General features: G+C 39.5%; 1 protein-coding gene and 1 long non-coding RNA gene across 2 annotated transcripts in view; one reads left to right on the top strand and one right to left on the bottom strand.

The window, feature by feature from the left end:
• Positions 1 to 1,184: 1,184 nt before the first annotated feature.
• Positions 1,185 to 25,895, bottom strand: part of FSIP2L (fibrous sheath interacting protein 2 like) — a 79,779-nt gene continuing 55,068 nt past the window's right edge. Inside the window, 8 exon segments of the mRNA XM_023633559.2 lie at positions 1,185 to 1,519; positions 4,081 to 4,147; positions 7,984 to 8,027; positions 10,582 to 10,628; positions 11,730 to 11,830; positions 12,879 to 13,379; positions 16,043 to 23,448; positions 23,451 to 25,418. Of these exon segments, the coding sequence (XP_023489327.2) occupies positions 1,317 to 1,519; positions 4,081 to 4,147; positions 7,984 to 8,027; positions 10,582 to 10,628; positions 11,730 to 11,830; positions 12,879 to 13,379; positions 16,043 to 23,448; positions 23,451 to 25,418 (10,337 nt within the window). The 3' untranslated portion in view covers positions 1,185 to 1,316.
• Positions 22,884 to 25,895, top strand: part of LOC138921946 (uncharacterized) — a 92,934-nt gene continuing 89,922 nt past the window's right edge. Inside the window, exons 1-3 of the long non-coding RNA XR_011434970.1 lie at positions 22,884 to 23,016; positions 23,337 to 23,397; positions 24,964 to 25,032. This is a non-coding gene — a long non-coding RNA (uncharacterized lncRNA). The remainder of the gene's footprint in view (positions 23,017 to 23,336; positions 23,398 to 24,963; positions 25,033 to 25,895) is intronic.

A 25,895-nucleotide genomic window follows, 5' to 3' on the forward strand; every position in this document is an offset into this window, starting at 1 on the left:
GCAGGAGTGAGCGAGTAGATCAAGGCACCCAAATTTGGGTATATGTGCTATTTGGGCAGAACTGCCTGCCATTCTATTTGCTAAAGTTCAGTAACATAACATTTACAGACTATAGGTACAGCATAAAGGAAATTTACTTGCCTTGAAATATTTCCCCGGGGAGTTTTAGATAAGGCTGGGACCTTCCTCTGTCCTAAATTCTTGGATAAAGCTGAGGTATAAGAATGACTAGCTGAGTGATCATCTTCCTGTTAACTGAGTGGAGAGAGGGAGGCCGGAGTGGCAGTTTCAGTACCAGAGTGGTGTTTCTGTTCCATGGGAGCAGTTTCCAGCCAAGCACTGTCTGAGGCCAGCTGGCAGGGGTAGGTTCTGATTTGCTCCTTGTTATTCCTTAACTTTGGTGTTCTAGATGGGGCCTATCCTCTCTCCAGCAATTGGGTTTTGGCAAGCACAGGGTTCCAGGTGTGACTGGAAAGCATGTTACCTGCTGGCCACATTGGTGGTTCATGTGTCTTGAAGGGGCCAAGAGGATGCCTGGAGGCTTCAGAGCCCCTCTGAGGAGTCGGATCTCGGCATTGCCCTAGGTGTTTGGGGATAGACTTTGGAAATGAACTTTCAGGGGACCCCTCAACCTCATCTGAATTGACTAGTGTCCTGGTGTCCATGTATTAACCAGACTTGCACCATCCAATAAGGGAGCCACTAGCCACATGTGGCTATTTAAATTGAAATAAATCAAAATGAAAAATTCAGTTCCTCAATCGTATGAGTGCCTCAAGAACCATGTGGGGATAGTGGCTACTGTCCTGGACTGAGCATATATACACCACTTCTATCCTTGTAGAATATTCTGTCGGACAGCACTGAACTAGACCATTCAGGCACAGCAGCAGCGTACGTAGCTGTGTGGCCCGAGGTGAGAGCCTCCCTGGCGCTTTCTGTGCCTGCCTAACCCTCCTGTCCTCTGAGGACGCCTCAATCCCACAGCCTCCAGGAAACACAGTCTGACCGCTCCAGCTCACAGCGATGACTCCCTTCTCTGAACCCCGGGAGCGCCCGGGAGCTGTGATGACACACTGTCTTACTGCTTCTAAGTCTTATCTCCCAGCAAGCCTGCAGGGCCCTCAAGAGCAGAGCTTAAATCCCACGCTGCCTGCTAGATGCTTCTATATGAGGCACAGCCCCTCTTCTCATGCCAAAATGCCTATAAAAAGCATTTATCAAATCCTCCTTCTCTCCAGCTGCCTTTTTGTACCTTCTTTGCTCCTATTTTCAGTTATTTATAAGAATCAGTGTGTAGGACACAGCATCATCCTTCAAAGACCATTTATTTTTTGAGGAAGGTCAGCATGCTCACTGATGTCAGGTGCGGTAGCCTCAGCTTCTGTCCTGCTGAGGGGTGAGGGTGAGGGAGTTTGGGGAGCACTGGCATTACATATGGAAAACACCTTGGGTAAAGCTGATGACACCTTCCTCATCATCTCAGAGCCCTGTTTGGAAGTACTGGGCTTATCAGCGTCTGTGAATGAATGAAAAGAGCAATATGGTCACTTATTGGGCTTTCCAGTTGAGGCTGTCAGACTTGGGGATTGATAATGTAAGATTCAGAAAGAAGCATTTATATAATAATTTTTGGTTTTTAAAGTGCTTTCACAAAGAGTCTTTATTTGCTCCTTCTGATACTCCTGGGAAGGAAGCAGGAGAAATTCAGTGAGGTCAGTCACCTTGTCTAAAGTCACGTGGGTAGACAGTGGTTAAGCTGGCACTAGGGCCCAGGCTTTCTGACGCGCAGGCCAGCTCTGCACTCCTTGCACCCTGATGCTCTTGAGCCAGCTCAGCAGCGGCTGCCTCCCTCATGCTAGCAGATGACTGTCCACAAAAGCCTGATGAGTTAATTCTACATAAAAAGGTAACTTTCACCTCTCACCAGTGTGGGTGTCCATTTTAGAATGTCCAGGTAAAAGCAGCAGTGCATTAAAAAAGGCTATCATTTCTCACTCACTTTGGATGAATTTTCAGTTGACTGACCCCAAGTGATCTGTTTGTTGTGTGAGCTATAAAGAACTTCTGTTGCCAATAAGAGTGGCCATTTGGACCCATTTTTCTGCACCACTTGTTTTGTGCAAAGGGCTCTTAAAGCATATCATAGTTTATGTTAACAAAATGATTATTGTATCTGTAAGGACAGAGATGAGCATTTATCTATGTTGCTGACTCATCATGACAGGATGCCATGAAAAGACACAGAGCAAGAAAACACATACTTTCTTGATTTCCAGTAAGAGACAAAGTTCTCCTATACCTCTTGCAGTTACCTAGTTCTTCTCCAGCAATATAACCTTGGGAACTTCAAGAGTCTATGATTAAAACTAAGGTAGCAGATAGCACATTTACCCGCCAAATAAAGGAAAATAGTTTAGTTTTTCAAATTAATAATGCAGTACTGGAATGTGCTGGTAGTTATAAAAAATAAGAATCCAGAAATCAATAAGGAAAAGGCCAAAATCTGCAGAGGCAAAGACTTAAGAGGAGAGTCTACAGTCTGAAAAAACAAGATGACTTAGTTACAGGGTTGAGGCATGGGCTGCAAGGCCATATACTGAAAATCTCACTGGAGGGGAAAAAACGAAGCTTTGCTTTTGCAGTTTGAAGACCTTGTTAAAAATGCAGATGCCTGGACACCATTTCCCAGAGATACTGGGAGAGGTCTGGGGAGGGGCTAGGATTCTGCTTGTTAATAAGCAAGCTGGGTGATCCTGATGCAAGCAGTGCCTGAATAACACCGAGACACTGCCTGCAACTTGTAGTCACTAGTAGACTCTGCATATTGTTCAGATTGGCACTGGGCTAGAAAAAGAGCACACGTGAAGCTCATCGCTGAGGGCACAGTGAACGCTTTGGCTAACAATCCATGCTCCTTTCAAAGCAAAACTGCTGAAAAGAGAAATCAGGCAGTAGGTGTAGCATTCACAGTGTACTGGAAGTAAGAGAGTAAAATATTATGACAAAAGCTTGGTGAGACCAACTCTCTTTCAAGATACCCTGATGCTCCTTTGATCAGCTTGTGGGCAGTGTAATGGGGTTCCCCTGGTTGTCACTGGTCACTGTGAAGAGAGAGAAGTGCCTGGGGTGTTTATGGCCAAAGTGAATGGGTCACGATTCATGCCAAGTGCTATAGAATGACACTTCACACCATGTACTGATTTAGATTCCTAATAAAACCATATTTTAAAAAAATACACCCAAATCTGTAATGGGCATGTGTCGGTCCAGTGAAGTCCTCTTTTTTGGTGGATTGTCATAAACAGGCATCATTGTAATTTCTAATAAATTATCCTCTGGGCCTTTGTACTATTTTGAGCATCTTAGCATAAAGTTGCCCATTTATGCATTTCTTCCTCCAAAAGCCCTTATCAGAGCAAAAATATGTTATTTGAATTTATAACTGCTCCCCAGTGAGTTCCTGTAATGTGCAGAATGCAGGGGTTGGGAAGATGTGTCCCTGTCAAACTGAAGGTACAGAAGAATGTGACTTGATTGGACATGCAGTTGAAAACCTAGATGGAATCTTTTCTACTTGCCACCAAACTCTGCAGCCTCGCCTTGGTCACTGCCCATTTCTGAGATGCAGTGGCTGCTAGATATAGCCCCTGTCTGGCGGGAAGAAAGAATGTGGGATGAAAGCCACAAGACCTGGGAGATTTGATCCCTGGCTCTGCCACTTGCTGGCTGTGCAACCTCAGGCAGGTCATTTGCCTCCATTTTCTCTTCTGTAAAATAGGATGTTAAGGCTTGCAGAGGGAGCGGGTATGGCAAGCTATTTTGTTTCACTGACTCTGTTTCCTCATCAGTACAATGGAGATGATGTTTCACAGGTGAGAAAAGCACTTAACAGAAGGCCTGGTACGTAGCTGGTACCTAATAAATGTTACTTCCAGTACTGTCACCCCTTTGCTGTGAGGTTCAAGTCAGAGAACTGCACAATACACTAACAAATTGCAATGTTCTATTCAATGCAAACTTCTATATTCAAAATGACATAATTGAGCGCTTTATTATAAAATGCTAAATATATTGTACCTGGAATGTCATCATTTGAAGAATGCAAGCCAGCCAGAGCACTTTCGCGTTGAAAGAGGGTGGTAAACTGCCAAGACAAAGGTGAAATACTAGCTTAATCCTCTGCCCTTTGTTGGACAGTGAACACCAGAAATATCTAGAAACCCTCAAGGGACAGAGAACAACCATTGTGGCATTGTACACAGTAATCTCAGTGCTCTGCAGTCTCAAAGAATTATTGTCTAGGACTTGGTTGTTCCTAGGCATGACTTCTTATAATTCTTGCCAATTATAACACCCAGGTTTGGCCCCTGACATGGATGTGGGCTGCCCCAGTAGGATAATTTCAGGGGGTCAGGTGTCCCAGGTCGCAAAAATTATCAGCCATGCCTGCTCCCTTGCCCCTGGAGTTTGGAATGAATAAAACATTTTAAATCTTTCTCTGAGAGAAGATGATGATAGGGGAGGTCTTAAGAGAAGAATGGGGAAAAGGGATGTCCACTTTACTGCTCCTATCTCCTTTTAAAGAATTCTTAACAATTGTGAAGTCTGGAGCAAGTAAGTGGCGGTGTGGGGTTGCAGGAGCCTGGAGGCAGTAGGGCAGTGACAGTGCCTCAGATGCTGGCTTTGCTTTGTGGATTTTTATCAGATTCAGAAGCAGCATGACCCTAGAAGGGCACAAAATAGGGAGGTGGCTGGGTTTCAGGGTAGCCTCTCCATGGTGGTGGCAGTTAAAAAGGAAGTGGCAAATCAATGAAGGCCTAAATGCACGCAAGATGAGAGAAGAGTGTTTTGTATTGCTGGTGTGGAGGGCTGAGTATTATTGTAAAAGTTTAACTTTAATTCTTCTAGGAGAATCTGAGGCAGCTTATGAATTAAGACATTGCAAAATAGGATGCTTAAAGGGATAAACTGGGGCAGGGACAATATAAAGCACCGGTTCTCAACCCTGGCTGCCCAAGAGAACCATCTGGAGAAATTGTAATAATAGGCATACTTGGGCCCCACCTCAAATGAATAGGAATCCCTGAGGGTGGGGCAAGTATTGGTCTCTTTTCTAAGTTGCCCTGGTGACTCTAATGTGCAGCCAGGTTGAGAATGCCTGCTCTGAAGGAAGCAGGAGGGCCAGATGCTACCAAATGGCCTGACACAAGTAGGTTAGGTCAATGGTTCTCAACGTTGGCTGTATATTAAAATTACCTGGGCAGCTTTTAGAATTCCCGATGCCCAGGCAGCAACTCAGACCAACGATCAGAATCTCTGGGGGTGGAACCCGCAGGTCAGTTGTTTTTAGAGTTTGCCAGATGATTCTAACATAGCTAGAGTTGAGAACCTCTGCTCTGTGTAGGAGTTCCTGAATATGGCTGTGCATCAGATTCAAGGGGAGTGGAGCTGGAGAACTCCTGACATAGAGACTACATTTAGCTTTAACAGCTAAGGCTTTTCTTCCAACAAGTGTTTGTTGGACATTTACTCTATTTTGGTCCTGTGTTAGGTGCTGGGAATACAGTCATGAACAAAACATACGAAGCTCTTGCCATCATGAAGCTTATATTCAAGTGACTATATAGTCTTCCAGAGGATGATGGCAGGACTATCTGTCTGCTTTGTTTACTGCTAAATCTCCAGTGCCTGGCACAAGTGCCTGGCCAAGGCACTTGATTAATAATTCCCAAATGAATGAATGATTAACTGAATGGTGCCATAAGCGCTATGAAGAAAAATAAAGTGGGATAAGGGGGATTGTGTGTGTGTGTGTGTGTTTCTGTTTTACCTGGGCTGGTCAGGGAAGGCCTCACTGAGAAGGTAACTTTTGAACGAAGACTGGAAGGGAGCAGGGAGCAAGATACACAGCTATCAGGGGATAGAGCGTTCCTCACAGAGGAAGAGCAAGAGCAAAGGTCCTGAGGTGGGAGCGTGCTTAGTATGTTAGGGGAGAAGTAAGGCCAGTGTGGCTGGAGTGAGTGACAGAGTGAGTGGACAGAGCGATAACAGAGTGACAGAAGAGTAATAGGGGATGGAGGAGAGAGGATGGGCAGTTCATGGTAAATACTTCCTGGGAAATATGATCACTTCTTTTTCTACGTCTGACAGTGGAGAGCATATGTATTCATATATACGAAGACTAATGTTCTCCTAGAGCTAAACGCGAGCAGGAATTTCTGTGCTATTCGATAAAGGATGCTGAGTATCTTAATGGATCATACTTTTAACTACAGTTTTACAATAGGAAAAAACCCAGCAAGTGAGAAGAAAGACAATCAGCAAAAAGAGTCCAGATGAGCCAGGGAAGCAGCTTGGCAAAAGGAAAAGCCTGCCAGTAGGCCTCCAGACTGGAGAGTCTCTCTCCTCTTAATATTTTACTTTGAAATTTGAGATTGTCAGATAGATGTTAGTATTGCTAAATGAGAAGTACTTGGGATATCGATGGGCCGTGTTGTGTATGTGTGTGTGTGTGTGTGTATTCACACATGCTGGGAGGGGGGTTAAAGTGAACCACGAGGAAAGCAAAAGTGATACAAAACAGAGAGGAGGATCTGTAGCTTCAGCCCTCATTGGAGACTTCCTAAGGGGCTTAGGGGAGGGGAATTTCTGGGATCACACTGAAGAGCAGACCAGACTTTTGGAAAGCTGGCTATAAAGGGCCAGTCCTCAGGGACATTGGGAAGTAGTTGGAATCAGCACTCATTTCCCTTCCCCTTCCTTTTCGAAGCATCTGTTCTCTCTCTGCCCCCATCAGGTCCCTTGCCTGGGTCTATCTGGGAGTGCAATGTGACTCATTCCTGTTCAGCTTCTCTCCAGAGGCTACAGGAACTGAGCTAATGAGTGGAATTGTCCTAATGTGCTGTGGGTGCTGTGGCTTACTCTGTGCATTTACACAAGGACAATGACTTAACCCAAAGGTGAGGATTTTTTTTTTAATAATTAACAAGACAAGAAATAACAAGTGTTGGAGAGGCTGTGTAGAAAAGGGAACCCTCATATACTGCTGGTGGGAATGCAAACTGGTGCAGCCACTATGGAAAACAGTATGGTGATTCCTGAAATAATTGAGAAAAGAAATTCTATATGATCTAGCTATCCCACTACTGGGTATTTATCCAAAGAACATGAAATGAACAGTACAAAGAAATTTATGCACCCCTATGTTCATTGTAGCATTATTCACAATCGCCAAGATGTGGAAACAACCCAAGTGCTCACATCAGAAGTTCACCAGCCCTACGCTCCCCCAAAACAAACTCCAAGGCAACGGGGATTGAATCTTAGTTCACAGACAGGCTGGGACAGTCTGGGATGAATGGATGAATGGATGAATGGATAAAGGAGATGTGGTATACACACACACACACACACACACACACACAATGGAATACTACTCAGCCATAAAAAAGACAAAATCATGCTATTTGCAACAACATGGATGGACCTTGAGGGTGTTATGCTGAGTGAAATAAGTCAGAGAAAGACAAACACCATATGATATCACTCATATGTAGAAGATAAACAAACACATAGGTAAGGAGAATAGATTAGTGGTTACCAGAGGGGAAGGGGGTGGGAGGAGGATGAAAGGGGCAAAGGGGCACACATGTATGGTGATGGATAAAAACTAGACTATTGGTGGTGAGCACGATGCAGTCTATACAGAAAATGAAATATAATAATGCACACCTGAAGTTACACAATGTTATAAACCAATATGACCTCAACAATAAAAAAAATGCTTAAAAGAAGGCGAGGATTTTGATGATGGGATTTCCAGGCCCCAGGGGTTGGCCCCAGCTGGGAGAGATTTAGTGTGTGGGAAGGTATGAAAAGAGAGTGCTTTCTGATGCCCCTCAGAGCACACAATGAAGGCACTCCCTTATTTCTATCAGGGCTCCACTAGCTCTCACTGAGGGGCCAGTGAAAAATATTTACCTTAATACTGCTTGCATTCTCCAGATCTGGACATTCAAGACTGTCTGTGATCAAAACACAATATTGGAAAACAGTTATTTCTGAGACATGTACAAATTTTGGCATAGAAATAATCTCAATAATTTCATCAAAGAATCAGAAATTAGGCAAACAAAAAGCTGAAAGAGGTGAGATTCCCTAGAATGCGGGGCACAGGTTGTGGCTCTTTACTTAGAAACTGGGAAAGATGGAGTGTGACGTGGTGGAAGGGGCACCGGCCAGAAGGTCAGGAGAGGCAGGCTCAGCAACTAGCTATGCATCTTTGCACAACTGCTCAAACTGTGGGCCTCCTTGCTCATCTGTAAAGTGAGAGATTAGGCTGTGGGTGATTTCTAAGGACCCCTACAACTCTGGTTGTAGATAGCTAAAAAATTAAATGAGGCTGCCAGTTAAAGGAATGCTAGAAAGGAAGGTGCTGGTCTTAGGAAAATCTGTGCAAAGCAGGAGAGTGCTGAGGCACTACCCTGAGTTCCAGGAGACATCAGTGATTGAAGTTTGGCCTAAGGAGGTAGAAATGATACCGAGAGAGAAGTTTCACAAAGACCTACAGCTAGGGAGGCGGCTAGTAGTAAAAAAGAGCTCTGGACTTCTTTGGAGTCACAAAAACTGTGAGTCCTATCTTCACTACTTAGAGCTCAGTGAACACTGGCCAGTTACTTCTAACTTCCCAAGTTACTTCTAACTTCTCTAACTCTGTATCCTCAGATGTATGTACAATGGGGATGAGACTACTTTCTCACGAGAGGACCAAATGAAATAATGTGTGCGTGTGATATGCATTTTATACCTGTATAATCATAAAGGACCAAGATGAGAGAACTCTTTCTGGATTACCCTTTGAGCCAAGGGTTCTAGAAAAAATTTAGTAAAACCTTAGTTACCTTGAATATGAGGGAGATCCCATTAGTTGAATTATCTGATGGAATTTGTTAACCAGAATATCCCCTAAATTTTATTATCAGTTGCTGGTTATTCTAAAGTGTCTGAATGTACTTTCCTACCTTAGGAAGTCTTGTATACTGCACATATGTAAACTCATTTTTTTGACGATTGGGGTCATTTGGGTTTATCAGGGCCATCTTTCCAAATATCAGTTTTTCAGTGTCTAGCTTAAATGCATAGCAATGCTTCTGGATATATCTAGGAGGCCGTTTTGATGAAGAGGGCACAGAAAAATTCTAGGTATTTGAGAGTTCCAGATAATCAGAATCAAGTTGAGATTTTATTGTCTATTCTGTGAAACTAGGAATGAACTGCACAGGCGCAATATTACCAAGGGATATAAGAACTAAGCATAGCTCAGTGCAATGAAGTTGAAGAAAACAATGACAGTGGATTCAGGTTTAGGAGACTTGGGATCTATACTCTGACTCAGTGTATGAACTTGGACAAGTCACTTCCCCACCCTGAACCTCAGTTTCTTCATCTCCGAAATGGAGGTTATACCAGATGGCTTCTTTCTGGCTTTAACAGCCTATGATTCCATACTGCAGGAAACACATCAGTGATATATCATCTTCTGACTATGACCTGTTCATGGAATTCTGGCAAACTTACCACTATTCTATGGTTTATCTTTTTCTTTTTTAAAGATTTGATTTTTTTCCTTTTTCTCCCCAAAGACCCCTGGTACATAGTTGTATATTCTTCGTTGTGGGTCCTTCTAGTTGTGGCATGTGGGACGCTGCCTCAGCGTGATTTGATGAGCAGTGCCATGTCCACGCCCAGGATTCGAACCAATGAAACACTGGGCTGCCTGCAGCGGAGCACACGAACTTAACCACTCGGCCACGGGGCCAGCCCCTATGGTTTACCTTTGAATGAATGTTATTTCCACTCCCGAGTGGAGAGGATAGCTTTCTTGAGTAACTTCTTCAGTGGGTTGTAGGCCTGAAATAATCAAGGTCAATTCCAGCCCTGTCGTCTGAGTTTCAAGGCCACCTTTATAGTAAATATGACACTCCTCCCTCTAAGCTAGTGCTGTCATTGTTAGAACCACATTAATCCTTTGAGGTTTAAAAGAATAGAGGACCCACAACTCAACTCATAAATATTTTAATGAGTCAGTTCCAACAGAGACAAAAAATAAAGTGGGGTCTACCCTAGCCAGATTTTAATATAAGCAAATGAATTTAGGTTTAATTTTTAGATTTAAAAAGCTTTTTGATATATTTTACTAGGGCTAAGCCAGTTATACAAAGCAAGCATGCACTCTTAAAGAGATGATTAAATCCTAGTAGCATGGGCTCTAGTCGACATATAAATGTGATAAACTCTTATTTCTTGAATATTTCCCATAGGAGCATGGTAATTGTAAACTCATATCATACCACACACTTTACACCAAAATTATTAATGAAATCTTATTAGTGATTCAGAAAAAGCAAACTAGTTGGTTCATATTAACTAGTTAACTGAACCAGTACTCCCCACAAGTGGATCAAACTACTGGACAACTCAGTATTAACTTCAGGTTTGACAGTAAGAAAATTCATTGGTGCAATGGACAAAGTCTCCTTTTAAACACTAATTTAAATTAAGAAAAAAAATCAATCTGACCTTCTGTTATTTTGGCACTTGGGTCTGGGAGACTATTGTCATCAACACTGAAAAAAGATAAAAGACATTTCATTTTCTATATATTTCATATATGAAGGAATACTGGTTAAGTAAAAGAACAATCTATCAAAGTCATTCATATAGAAGCAAACCTGGAATGGTACGTCTCTGAGTGCTGAAATCAAATAAAAATGATTGCTACATTGACTTTTATTCCATTTTATATGTGCCCCCTTCTGTTCTCCAATGATACACATAATTGAGAGTTGCCTGCATTACTAATTATGTATGTTAAAACAATCATGAAGGAAGGTGGGGTCAATGGTGGGCCAGGAGTAGATGTCCTAAAATGGCATCAGGTCAAAAGGAATCCTTAATTTCATAGCACTAGGTGGAAAAAAATATAGTTACAGTGAGGTAGGTTTTTCTCCTTATAGCCTATTTCTCTCATGATGCAAATTGCTACCCTTCCCAGTTTGTGAACATTCTTAAAAATAGAAGAACAATTTTAGACATGTTTTGGCTATTCTAGAAAAAGTGTTAATCAAACTTCAAGTCTACAGTGTACTTTGTTCCTCCATGTCCCCAAATGCGTAGTCTAGCCTTTCTCTTTAGTTTTCCCCAACTTGGATGGTCTTATCTACATCTTATCCATCCTTTAAGGCCCAACTCAAACACCACTGCTTTTGAGAATTCTTCCCTGAATGCTCCAATTTACATCACCTCCTCCATTCATGGGATTCCTCTGACAATCAGGGCCACACTGTTGAGCATTTAGGTACATAAGGGAGCTAAGTAGGAATCCCTTTAGGGGGGCCGTTAGTGCAGGGACTATTGTTGACCCAGGGCCTCCCAGGTTCAAGAACTTAACACATTAAAGAATCTAACTATACTAACTAGATGACTATACTAGAAAGCAGATCTCAGAAGAAGAAAGTAGAAACAAGGTAAACAGGAATGAGAGAGAGGATGGGACGGGGAGGCCCAGGAAGTAACCACAGTGGGGAGCTAGGGGAAGGAGTGAGGGGAGGTTGAGGGGCTAAACACTGACTTTCTCACAGGTTTATTTGAGGGGCCCATTCTTCCCATCAACAGACTTCCAGACTTCTAATTTCTTAGCCAACTTGTATTGCTTTAACTGATTATACCTAGAAAATGAAGGCAGAGCCTCTTCATTGTATGAGGATGTACTCATAATTTGATGTAGATTGGTACTAGATGGCTTGGTACTAGATTTCATTTCTTCTACCTGGAAAAGTACAAGTCAGGTATTACACAAAAGAGAGTTTGCAATAAATCAAGTAAAATATCCTATAACATTTCCTTAGTTATCTATGAGGCTAGCATTTCTGACCAGGCACACTGTGTTTGGTCATGAAATCTCACATGACTTCCCAATAAATAGATCTCAATAAATAGATCAGAGTTTGTGTTAAGGCTATTGACCTGGTGAACTCCTGAATTGGCCAGAGTTGTATCTCTGTGTTTTATTTTCTCTGGTTCACTGCAGCTTCTGGGTTAACTGGAAATCACTGCAAATGGATAATCCAGGGAATTGTCTTACAAGGAAATCCTAAATCATACGTATTCTCCAAACCCATGGTATGGTACCATTTTTTGGTTAGGGTCAACTCAAGAGGTCAGTAAGGCCCAGACTATCACTCAGAAGCATAGGAACCAGGGACAGGAACTGTGTGTCAAAGTGATAATGGAGTTTATGGGCTGATTGCAGGAGGAATATTCAACATATTTTGACTAATTGGCTATGTTTCAACAAGTTGGGTATGTAATTTTTAAGAAAAAAGTTGGATAAGTAACTTGCCCAAAGGTCACATAACTACTAAATGGCAAAGCCAGAATTCAAACCTAGATAGGCTGAATTTGCATGAATCCTTTTACTCCCAGCCCATCTTCTGGTCCCGCCCACAGGCATGAGTTTCTATGCACGAAACTTCCAATGAGTATTTATAGGTCAGAGTACAAAATCGGATGAAATCTATCATATTTTAAGTAATTAGCTTGCATTTCTCCTAACTGGTTCCTATTTTCTGTTCTTCTTGTCCTTCTAACTAACCTAGAACTCTTTCCATGATCTGATTTTCTTCAATTGAGGCTCCTGACTTCATCTGTTAATCATTTCCCTCTTGTTGTAAATATCATCAGAGTTGGGAGAGACTGCCTGGATACAGTTTATGCCCTTTTCTTCCTATCTAACTTACGTTACTTGAACTAAGTTTGTGAAACTCTCAACCCTTTCTACAGAAACCCAGTCGCTGATAGTCACATTTCTCACTTACACTTAGTGATGTCTTTCTCCCCCAGAAGGAAGAGTCTGTGTCAGTTGAGGATTCTAAGGTAGTCACATCAGCCTTAGAAAGAATTTTTCTTATTTGTGTCTCCTCAGATTCTGGCCATTGAGTTGGTGATGCTTTGGTATTTGTTGTAGTTACACTGGATTTGGGATGACAACTTTTTCCTAGTGATAAACATTTTTTCAGATTGCTCTTGCTCATCAGTGGCTTGGGAAAAGCCACTGTGCTTGCAGTGGGCTTCACATCTTCTTTTACTTGATCTTCAAATGGGCCTTCTGGAAATTTTTCTTTTCCAACCTCTTGTAAAACAACTTCATCTTCATCAGAAGTTAAACCCTCTTCTACTTTATTTTTTGACTCTTCTTGCTCAATATCATGAGCTACCAACCGAATGATAAGATCTTTTTTGCTTTGGACATCTTTTAAAAGCTCCACTTTGGTGATGTCAGGCTTTATTAAATTCTGAAATGAGTTCCTACTAGCAGTCTGGAATTGAAGACACAATGAATATTAAAAACAATTGCCTCAGTCATTTTTCCTGTGGTTCTATTGTAATAAGGCAATTTTCATATGGTTTCTAGTTTCAATTTAATAAAATTATTCATCTTCAAATGCCATTCACTTATTATTAGTGATATATTTAAAAGGAGAAATAAATAAAAATTACAAGCAATATTTGCTCATTTCTATATATATATATATTTTTTGCATTCAAGAATAATATCACTGGTCCAAAGAAGAGAACCTAACTAAGGTTCTTTCTTTTGCTTCAAATTTTACTTTTTACTTTCCAAGAAATGCAAAATACACAAATACTTTAATTACATTCTGTTTTCATCATTTACCTTGAAAGTTTTGCAACAAATTTAGACATGATAACATGTTTTTCTAAACTTCTTATTAGGGAACTAATCATAGAGCAATCTAAATACAGATATTTTATGAAAAAAGACAAGGTATTGGCTGACTTGGATTTTTAAAAGTTATGAATAGCCAAAATTGTGAAGGACTTTGAATGTTCATTCCTCACCCCTCCACACCCTAATCCTTTGAACATATTTTCCAAAGGGCATTTCAAAGAGTAAATCTTCATTTCTCCGCACCTCCCTAGTCAAATGTCACTTTCTGTTCTGCAATGTTAAAGACAGATCAAGGAAAAGAGTTATAATTACATAAATGATTTTTCCCATTTCTGTAGCCTTTAATGATGCCACAAAAGCTTTAAACTGAGTTATCAATCTTAGATCTTTTTGTAACACTGCAAATCAGATTTTCAGATAAATGCTGCCTTAAAGTAATATCTTTTGTGCAAAACAAAATGAAAGAACTTCTGTAATAGATGGGAGACAGTCAATCAATTTTGATTATCTGTGCCGGTGGAGGGAAAAAGTGGTTCAAAAAATCAAAAGTCATTCTATATGGCCTTGGAAATGTGTTACTGTATTAGCCTTTAATAGCCATGTGACTGGTGTGTTGGGAAGTTTTGGTACCTTACAACAGCAAATGAAGCCCTGCTTGTGGATTCCTGATTGAGGTAGCCAGAGAGTTGTCTGGGTTCCCTAAATTGATTCCTGTTCTTTTTGCAAACCCATCCTCAGTGAGGATGGATGGCACTGCTGTCCAGATACCCACAAAGCATCTGTCTTAGCTGAACTATCTATGTCTGTTTACTTTCCTTAAGACAGCATTTGCTCCCCTTAATAGTAGTGGGAGTAGTTGTTTTGGATTATCTATTCTCTTCCAACTTCCTCTGGGCTACAAAGAGGTAAAGTACCGTTAAAGATGTAAGAGAAGACAGCATGTAACCAAGAAGAAGAACCAATAGATATTTCTGCAGATGATTAAGAAGTAATGACTTGGGGATAACATTCTACAGTTTAGACATATAGACCTTGTGCTCAAGGAATTACTTATATACAAATGAAGACTACTAAGTAAATGCTAATGTCATTTTTGGAACCCAAGGAGAAAAGGACATTTTAGAGCTGGAAAGGACCTTCATCTGGACCAAGAAACTAAAGATCAAGGAGAATCCATCAGTGTCTATGACAATCTCAGTATCTGAGACTTAAAAAAAGTACCTATCAATGTCTTCACCAGCTCTGAGACTTAGTTCAATGGGTTGGAAAATAATGCTAAGGAAAACATGCTCCTAGGCTTATGCTCCAGGCACGTTGGTTCTATAGAACTTTGCTCAGTTCGTAAGCCACAGGCTACATCCCTAGTGTGAGTGCACATCACCAGTGCAAGAGGCTCATTTATCCCTAGGGGATTTGGTATTAAATGAGAACATGGGGCTGCATGAGTGTAACTCCATCTCCTGGCAAGACCATCCCTATGCCCTTATGCCCTAAGATCAGTAAACAGAACTGCCTGCTTTTTCAATAATTGCACTGTGCAAGGACAATGTTTTGGCATTTCGAGGCCCCATTATTTAAGTACATTTGGAGCCCAAATAGGGGATGCAGAGGATCTAGTTCATAAAAATAGCAGCATGAAGACAACTGGGTTGAGTACAAGGGTCGTATAGGAAAGAAACTGGGATGTCCTGAGGATGTAAGAGTATGGCAAACTAGGAAGTATTATGTAGTGAAAGTGAAATAAGAAGAAACGAACTCTGAAGAGTTTGCAGCATAATGTTTGTTGATGAATGTTCTAAGTAAAAACAATACTACTATGGAGCCTTAAGTTTGAGGATTTCAATCTCTAATAGAGGCTGGTTTAGCTGATATTCTAACTGGCCCTTTTGGACCCATATAGTATATCTATGAAAGAACTGTGAGGATCGTAAAAATTGCATTTCTTCCCAGTTGCCAAATGAGGACTACAATTCTTATCAGTCCTATTTGCTGTTAAGGGTATTTCCCTGTATTCCCATTCTTCAAGAAATGGCAGTTCAGTCTGACTGCCTAGTGGAAACTAGCCTGCCCCCTTTACACTGAGCCACACTGCTGGTGGGATAAGTCCCAGGAAAGCAGAGAATTGTATCGGATGAATCAGAGTGTCCAATTCTACTGGGCTGGGCAAGAGAAAATTGACTATATTTTACAAATGCATTCCCATAGACCTACTGGAGGAAAGAAATCACAGAAGGACAACCAATCCTCACTAACTATTCATTTCTTTTCACCACTGCCTTTTACACTAACCTCCAAGGGCTTTACATTCAGTCGTCCGGCCTCATCCAAAGAGATGCGCTTTTCTCTCTTTCTCTTTCCAGCATCAGGGACGTCTTTCGAGTAACTGCTCCCCCTTGCTGACATTCTTCTCAGTGCTTCGATGCTATGTCCAGTTCTAGCTAAGCACTCCATCTGCAGTTTCTCAAGAGATTGGGTTTTTATAGAAATAACACCTAAGTGTTCTGCAACAATGTCTGGATCAATATTGATTGGTCGTTTCTTATGGTGAGGAATTATTTTAATTGGAAATTCCTCCTCACTTAAATCTTGATCTAACGCTTTTTGCTCTAGCTCACGTTTCATTGTAACAGTATTCCCATGCACCTTTTCAACAATTCGACCAATGTCCAGATCGCCAAAGAGAACAGCACATGAGTCTTTTGGGCTAATTGTTTCTACCGGAAAATTTAAAACTTTACTGATAATTAAAGAAGCGACCTCTTTACGGAAGACATTGTTTGCACCTTTCATGTTATAATAAAGTTCTTCGTGTGTTCCAGATTGTTGTAGTACATGATTATAAACAGAATCAGCCATCTGAGAAATCATTTCTATACTTTCTGGACTTAAAAACTTTTCTTCAGGATTAGCAGTTACAACGCTAATGTTGTTTCTGGAAATTTCAGCTGCCACAGATTTTGCCAATTGAGATGCAATATTTTTTAACTCAGGCTTTGATAAGTTTTTAGCATCTTTGCTTGAGGCACTTGGCAACTTTATTAGTTTAGCCAAGAAGAAGGCCAGTGTTTCTTCTAAAATCCTGGCATCTAACACAGCCTCTTTTTCAGATGAAGGCTTTTTCTTCAACTTGAGGTCATCGATAATCTTAACGACTTTTTCCGTAATTTTGACAGCTTCCAGAACTAACTCGAAACTTGATGCTTCTTCCTCTACTAGAGGATGAAATTCTGAATTGGAAATTTCCTTCACCATTAAAAATCCTATTGTATCAGAGAGGACATTGCTCCTACCCATTAAATCTTTATACATTGAACTATGGGAGCCAGAGCGCTTTAAAACACTGTTATAGACAGAAGTAACTACTTTTTCAATAGTTGCACTGTCTGCTAAAGATACAGTGGGTGATTCTGTGGCCTCTGGTACTACTGTAATATGACTTTTAGAGATATATTCTTGGAATGAATTTAAGATTTTTGAGATTATTTTTTGCATTTGAGAATTTAGAGAATTGTTTTGTTCCTTATCTGCTTTTGGAAACACAAATAAAAGCTTTGACAAAAAATTTATAGCAATTTCTTCCATTATGTTGAAAGGCAGTTTGTAAGCCCATGATGGCTGAGACTGGGGAATTTCAGCGGTTTGGATAACATCTTTAAGGATATTTTCAACAACATTGTCAACTTCTGTACATTGATGTGGTGTTAGCTCTCCAGAAAAATAGTTCTGCAACTGATTGCCAGCTACTTCCTGAACAACTAAATTAACTATGGTTTCTGAAAGGATTTTGCAACCACTCTTGACACAATTTCGTATGCACTCTTGAGTTCCAAATTGTGGCAAGAGATTATTATAAATAGTCTGAACCACTACTTGAATAATTTCATAATCATTAGGATGTAAGGATTCTACATACTCTATAGTCATATCTTCATCGTTGGAGATCTCTGTCATAATTGTACTTACTAATTTCATTTGAAGGAAATCCAGTTCTGGGTACAAATTATCCTCAGATATTTCTGCTTTTGTGTTGGCTACCGTTGAGAAAATTTTTGATAGAAGAGAAGAAATTATACTTTCTAAAAATTCGTAAGGCAGCATTATGGTATATGGCGATGATGTTTGACATTCTTTGCAGGCTGTTTGGACCACTTTATGAACCTTTTTCATAACCCCCTTAGATTCTAGAGGCAAACATACTGAAGCTGGAACCTCATCATAAAGTGGCAAATTTAGCTGATGCTGAAAAATTTCTTCTATTACTGCATTAGCTAGCTTTCTTGCTAAATTTTCACCATTGCTACTTATGTCCTTACAAATGGAATCTTGAGATCTATATTCCTGGAAAATATTGCATATAGAAGAGTGAGCAATCTTATTGACTAACGTTTTATCGATTGATGGTATTTTATCCATAAAAGATGCCTCATCTGAAGAAGGTGTTTTAGTTGCAGGTGCCATTTTATGCATGGGTGGTATTTTATCCATAATTAATTTTTTCTCGGGAGGTGCTTTATCCACAGATGGTTCTTTTTGCCTGAGAGTTACTTTATGAAGTGAGGAAACTTTATCAGCAGGTGAGAGGAGCTGACTTCCTTGATCTGGGTTTACTACTTTAATTTGAGCATCTGAAACCTCCTTTAAGAGGGAGTCAGTCGGTTTCATAGCTGTGTCATAGAGCTCAGCCTGATTTACATTATTGGTTACATTTTGACATGTATCATCTATACCTGGTGAGGAAGAAAAAATCAATTTAACTATTTCAGAGATAACTTCTAAAAAGTTAGCAGGGAAAATCCCGGGGTTATTTTCTGGCGGGTTCTGAGGATTGTCTGGTTTACTAGGTTTACTTTTAATCTCTTTATCTTTACTTTTCTCATTCTCGTCCTCTTTTTCAGGAGCATTTTGTTTAGCTGAATTCCTTGAAGCAGGCTGTGCAAAATCCTTGCCATCTGCTTGAGTTACAGATGCTGCTTTATCGCCTAGAGGATTTTGGGATTTTGAATTATCTACTGGTTCTTGGATAGAAGATATTTCTAAAACATTTCTGTCAATGCTTTCAGTGACATTTTGGACATGTTTAGGATGCAAGATCTGTTTGTCATATGGAACTCTGTAAGCTGGAGAATCTCTCATCTTCCCTTGGATCTCTCGATTTCTCACCTTGGATTTCAGAGATGGTAATTCAAAAGGTTTATCCTCTTTTTCTAATGAACTTTCTCTTTTCTTGTCACTCTTCTTTTTATCATCTATTTTAAAATCTGGTTCCAAGACAACCTTCTCTTTTGTATCATTGGTAGCTGGTGAAAGACATTTGTACACCGCATCACCTTGCCTTTTCTTGTCTTTTCTAGCCAAGCTATCTTTCTTCTTGATTTCATTCTTTATAAGTGCTGTACACACATCTGGACCCTGAGTATCTTTACTTTTTGCACTGGTAACTTTTGGTACCTTCTCATTACCTTTTCCAATTAGACTTTCCCTTTTCTTTTCATCCCCTTTCTTTTTATTCGCCACACTTTCAGCTAACTCTGATCCTAGGGTAGTTACTTTGCTCTTTGTAATGCTAGTTATAGTGGCAAAGATTGGCTCATGGATGCTTCCTGTCTTCATTGATGTCTCCTCCTTTTTGAAATTCTCTTTTCCGTTAAATGCTCCTCTACCTATTTCCAAAGTTTCCATTTTGTCTTTCAGGCCTGAAGTTAGAGAAGTAAGCATAGATGATTGTTCTACAGAAGAAACTGGGTTCCCCTTAAAGCTTCCATTTTTCCTTGTAAAGGTTTTATATGGTAGGTGTTGAAATCTTTGGATGATGTCATCCACAGCTAGAAATGAGAACAAGGTAGAAGACCAGTCTCCCCAAAAAAGTGGTTGAATCTTGAAAGCAGAGATTGCCTTCTTGGCTAAAGCAGCAATCATCTCTATAACAACGTCACTTCTATCATCTTTCTGAACATTGTTAGATCCATATATTTCTATGACCTCGTCATACACAGAATCAGATACTTTATTGACTGTCTCTTTATCTATTGGTGGAAACAAAAACATTTCTTCAGCATTTGCTAAAACTTTAATTTCACTTTTCCTAAACTCCCCTATCAAGGCGTTGGCAAATTTTATAGCTGTACCCATGAAGTCTCTTTCTGATATCTCTTTGTCCTTAGGATTTTCAGCAATACTTGGAAGATTACAAAATTTGTGAACAAGGTCAATTATGACATCTTCCAAAAATGTAGCAGAATACACAGAAGACTGTGGGAAGGACTGTAGTTTTTCTTTACTGGGATTCCAGGGTTCAATGACTTGGTCATTTTTGGGTAAGTCATTGGGAGATGATTCTTCATCACATAAAAATGGCTGCAGATGGTGGTCCACAATTTCCTTCATAATGAAACCAGCTATCCTCCTGAGGAATGAGCCTCCCTTTTTGCATGTATCTTTCTGTGCTTCATCTTTGAATTTAAACTTTTTCATAATATTATTACATATGGAATCAATGAAGTTCTCAGTTGCTCCCAATTGCATATTTTCTACATTTTCCTCTGCTGCGGCAAGTCTAATCTCATGTTCTGAAATTTCTGTTATAATTTCTTCAGTCAGGTTTGAAGCTGCATTCACAAACTCATAATCTGGTGGCACCTCTTCCTCATTTAGCTCAGTTTCAGTCTCAGATGAAGGGAATATATATGCAAGAAGCTTGTAAATCACATCTTCTAAAAGGGCATGGGGCAATACAGTGATGCATGATGGCAAGACGTGGCTATCATCATTGATGGTGTCGAGCACATTTCTGATGATGTTCTCCTCTTGGAGGGAGGAATAGGAAGAAGTTGCTAATTCTCCCGAAACTAATGACTCCACTTGATAGTCATAAATTTCCCCTAACAGCAAATGATATATTATTTTTCCATAGCTGACAGCATCACTTTGTATAGCTCTATAAATATGAACCAGAGATTTATAATCATCTAATATTTTTTCATAAATTAGGTTGACAATTTTTGTAACCATTTCATTATAGCCTTCTGAAAAATAAAGATTTTCATCCAAGTGATCTGAAACTAAAATCTCTGATGTGGTGAACTCCAGCACAATTGATTTTACTAATGTTGTAACAATGTCAGTAATGTAGACTTCTGCTTTATGTGGGTTTTCGGCAGCCACGACATTATGTGAGAATACATAAAGGATTTTGCATAAAAGCTCAGAAATTACTTCCTCCAAAAAGACAGCTGAATTCACAATGAAAGATAATTCTCTTTGTTTAGGATCTATTGCTCTCTGTTGAGAGGTTTGATCCACTGTACCTGAGGGAAGAGCTTTATCTCCAGATAAAAATAACTCAAGATGATGGTTAAATATTTCTTTTATTATATAACTTGCTATTTTTGTAACAGGTATATTACTTATGCCTTTTTTATCTTTTGTAAGAGACTGGTATAGATTTGAATGAGAAATATCAGCATAAATGGCATCAACCATAGCCTGGACATCTTTTCCTGAAATCACATTTTGTTTTTCATTTCCATGTTTAATAATGCATATTGCATGTTTAGAAATTATTGATTTGACTTCATCGATCAGTCTCACAACTGTGTTGCTGAACTCTGACTGCAAAAGGTCTGGTTCTTCATCACTGCAGTTCAAAGGACTTATCTGAGATAAAACCTGAGTGACAATTTTTTCCAAATGTGTGTGTGATAATATGGTGGTATATCTCGTACAAGTCTGTCTTCTGAGTCTTGATTTACTAATAGCATAATGAACTCTCTTTATCAAAACATCGGCATTGAGTTTTGAATATGATTTAAAAGGCAGGTGTGCAATGAAATCTGGGTGAATTTGGAAAGCAAAAACTTCAGTCAGGATAATTTTAGTTACCTTCTCTGCCAATGTTTTTGTGTCACTGAGAAAGTCCTTATCAGGTTCCAGTTCATATTCTTGTAAAACTTTGCTATATGCCATGTCAATAATTTCGATTACTATGTCTCTGTCTACTCGTGGCAAACACAGTTGTTCCACAGTATTTTCTAGGATGCTAACTTGAGCTTTTGAGAATTCTTCTGTTATCAAATATATGAGTTTTTCTGCTGTTTCCAGCAGTTCTTTTTCTGAATCTCTTATTGATTTTGTTTGCACAATACCTAACACCCTGTGGAATATGTTGCCTAAAACCCCAGAGATCACATCTTCCAAAAATGATGAGGAGTAAACACTTGCAAAAAAATGTTGCCTTCTCACATCATCAAAGTATGTGTATGATGAAGGAAGTAATGTGCTGCCATACACAAATGGATGGAGATGTTGTTGACAGATATTTTTAATAGTAAAACCTGCTATTCTATCAATAAGAACACTGTTACTGCTTATGATATCATGCTCAACTGCTTCTTGAGACCCAGAGTTTTGTAAGATACTTCTGAATACAGAATCAACGAGATACTGAGCATACTCCTCTGAGTAAACAGATTTGGTTTCTTCATCTTTTGAAAATCGAATTTCATGTTGGGAAACTTTCATCCTAATATCACTGATTAGCTTTGAAGAGATTTCACTGCAATTAATTCCTGATCTATCTTTTGCAGTTTCACTGTATGGAACCATGTTAGATACAGAAGGAAAGATTCTAGATAATAGTTCTCTGATTATGTCTTCTAAAAATGTGTAGGGCAGTAAGGTGTTATATGGAGATAAATGCTGGCTTGGCTTGGTAGATTCACTGATGCCACTAAAGAGGTTCTGAATAGTGTTCTCTGCTGTTAAAGTAGCATAGGTAGAAGCTGACAAATCCCCAGAAAACAGCGGATGAAAAAGATAATCAGAAATAGCTGCTACAATTAAATTGGTAATATTTTCTGCCAAAATATCACTGTCTATGAGTTTTTTATTATCAACCTCAGGGGCCAGCTCATGTTGTTTCAGAACATTCTCATAAACTGAATTAACAAGTTCATCCACAGTGTCTATATCTACAGTTGTGAAAGACTGCTCTTGGCCATCACGAAGAATGCAGATTTTAGCTTTGTTAAAATGGTCATTAATTGAGTTTATTATTTTGGGGGTCATTTTATCCAGTTCACGCTCAGTGTTATATCTTCGATTGAAGATCTTTGGTAACAGTCTGACAACAATTTCTTCTACAAATGCATTAGGATAAAAGTCCATGCCTAATGATGATGGCTTCTGGGGTCTGTGTGACTCTGTGACTTCATTGAGAACCTCTGTAACCATATTTGATATTTCATCCAATGGAGTCATTAAACGAGGTAAGCCCGCTCCACACAAGAATGGTTGAAGATGATTTTCAATAATCTCTTGAATAATGAGACTGGCCATTCGGTCAACCATAATCGGGCTTTGGCTTAGTATACTTTTCTGTATTGATACAAGAGAGTCAGACATCTGCAAAATATTATTATAAACAGACTCCACCATATTTTGAAGGTTTTTTTCTGTATATAGATGTTGATAATCATATTTAGTGAGCCAAATCTTATGCTTTGAAATGGCTAACAAAATCTGATCTATTATACAGGTGGATATCTCATTAAAATCCGAAGTCATTAAATATTTCTTTCCCAAGCAGGAAGCCTCGCTGGGTGGAGAAACGAGCTGAGCTAACAGCTTTCTGATGACATCTTCTAAAAGTGAGTGTGATAACACGGTAGTATAGCTTGTGAATGTAGACCTTGGTAATTAAGTTCTCTCAGGTTGTTTTGAAGTTTCTGTAGTATATTTTCAGCTTTGAGAGGGTAATATGAATTGGGCATGAGCTTCCCTACAAAGCACAACGGGAGTTGGTAGTCTACACTCTCTTTCAATATGCCATTAGTTATCTGTTCTGCTATTGAGGTGGTAGCCTGTGCCAGATGACTGCCACAGGTAACTTTTAATGTATATTCCCATGAAACATCATTATAAACGGAGTCAACAATCTTACTAACAGTTTCTTTATAGATTGGTGGAAAATATATCCTTTCTTCAACACCCCGTAAAACAGTGACTCGGGCATTTTTAAACTCATTCACCACAGAGTTGACATCTAATACATTCATCTCATTGAGCTGGGCTTCAGTGATGTTTACATTTTTGCCCTGCAGTGAGGTAGAGAGATTGAGAAAAATGTCTGCAATTATTTCCTCCAGAAATGTGGCAGAGTAAACTCCAGTGCTCATGCCTCCTGGAGGTTGCATGTTAAGAAGGGTTGCTGTATTGACCTGCTTTTTACCTGGTTTTTGAAGAGGAGGTAGACAAGCAAATTTTCCTGAAAATTGCTTACCAAATGGGGCTTGCATTTTGGAGCGAACCACCCTGAGATTATTCAATGGCCCTATCAAAGGCTTGCTGTCATAATTCATGAATCTTACAGAGACTTTATCGTGCCTTGATTCTTTTAATTCTGGTCTTTGTGCTTTTGGGAAACTAGGAAGTCTCTCTCTTGTCCTGTACGTTAAATGCTTGTTTGTAAATGGTGGACTTCCGGGAGGTTGCTCTACACCATGTGACAGTTTTTCCATTAAGGATTTTACCAAGCTATGGGAAATAATACTAAGCATAGATTCTTGATTTATTTCTGCCAGATTTTCCCAAAGGTCTAACATGTCATATCCTTCAAATGGTGAGCCATAGTCCATTGTTCCCCTGCAAAAATCCTCTACATTTTGAAGTATGTTGAACAGTTGATGTTCTGCCGGTATTTCATCAGAAAACGTACCATTTGTAAGGAAGCTGTTGGTTGTACATTCTTCCAAAAGTGTTCTAATAAGTTTCTCACACACAGCATTCAGAAGAAAAACTGATTTTGGGGAGAGCCCTAGGTCATTTCTAGGTATTCTATGACTTTGCTGGATATTTGAAGATAGGAACGTTTTTCTTGCTGTTTTACCAGAATCCATATCCCAATTTGGGCATTCATCGGGCGAAAACAAGTCGAAAACAATATTGAAAACTTTATTGACCACTTCTTTAGATTCATGAGTTTTTAGGCTACCAACCAGAGTGTCTAACTTACATGCCAGAGAATTTAGTTTATTTTTCTGTACCACTTGATTAATTCGGTGAGTAGGAGCTGATTTCCAACCTCTGGGGCCTGTCTGTCTTTTCATTGTTTTGGTTTTGTTGTGAATGGGCAAACTATGGCTTTTAAGCATGGAAAGTGATTTGTTTCCTCCATTACTGTCAGGCTGATGATTTATTCCTATTTCTTTGCACAGAACATGGATCACTCCTACCTTGAGATCTTGAAAGAGATTGTCAAAGTCAGCCGTAGCTGTTCTTGCACAGTAAATATATTTTGTTTTCATAGAAACCATTTGTTGTGTAATGTCTGCCTTTAAAATGTCATTATTGCAAAGGATTTGAATAATGATTTCAGAAATGCTTAATGCAAGCCCTCTGATAGAAATTGACCGACTCTCAAACACTTCGGAATAAACTAAAATAACCTTGCTAAATGTTGCATCTTGGTTTTCTAGTGAGTTTTGTTTTGTTCCACCATCTTCAGTGCAATCAGAAATGCTTGAAATTATATAGAAAATAACCAATTCAGCGAGATGTTCACAAAACTGTTTAAGTGAAGAATCACTGTTTGTGCTTCTTAGAGGCTGTTTTGATTCATATTTCTTCCTTAACAGTGTGGAAGCAATAGATACTTTTTCATCAAGAGGACCTTAAAACAGAAAGCATTACTATTTTAAACATGCATTAAGGAAAAACGATGACCATTCAAAATCTTGGAAATATTTTATATGTGAACTCCACCTTGGGTGTACCTCACTCATGAAATAGAAAAACCTCATCGAGAAAGGAACTAGGTTTTCTTCAACTCTATTTCCCACCTGTGGAACTTATTTCAGCTGAGAAGTTAAGAAAATAGCCCAGTAGAATTCAAATCTCTAAGTGCTGGTTTCTTCCTTGGATAGCTATGTTGCTTTAAGAAGCTGGAAATCCTGGGGCAGAGAAGTGGTTTCCAGCTTTAGTGCTGCAATGCCCTAGAATGACTCCAGTGATATCTAGAGACCTCATGTAATTCTTGAAAACATTTTCGGCTGTTCAGCTAATTATCCAGTTTGGGACTATACAGTATATAGTAAATTGAACCAAATGAAACTGCTGATGTTTGAGTTTTTGACATACAAAAATGGCT

The sequence above is a fragment of the Equus caballus genome, chromosome X (genome assembly GCF_041296265.1).
Source record: "Equus caballus isolate H_3958 breed thoroughbred chromosome X, TB-T2T, whole genome shotgun sequence".
Classification (NCBI taxonomy): Eukaryota; Metazoa; Chordata; class Mammalia; order Perissodactyla; family Equidae; genus Equus; species Equus caballus.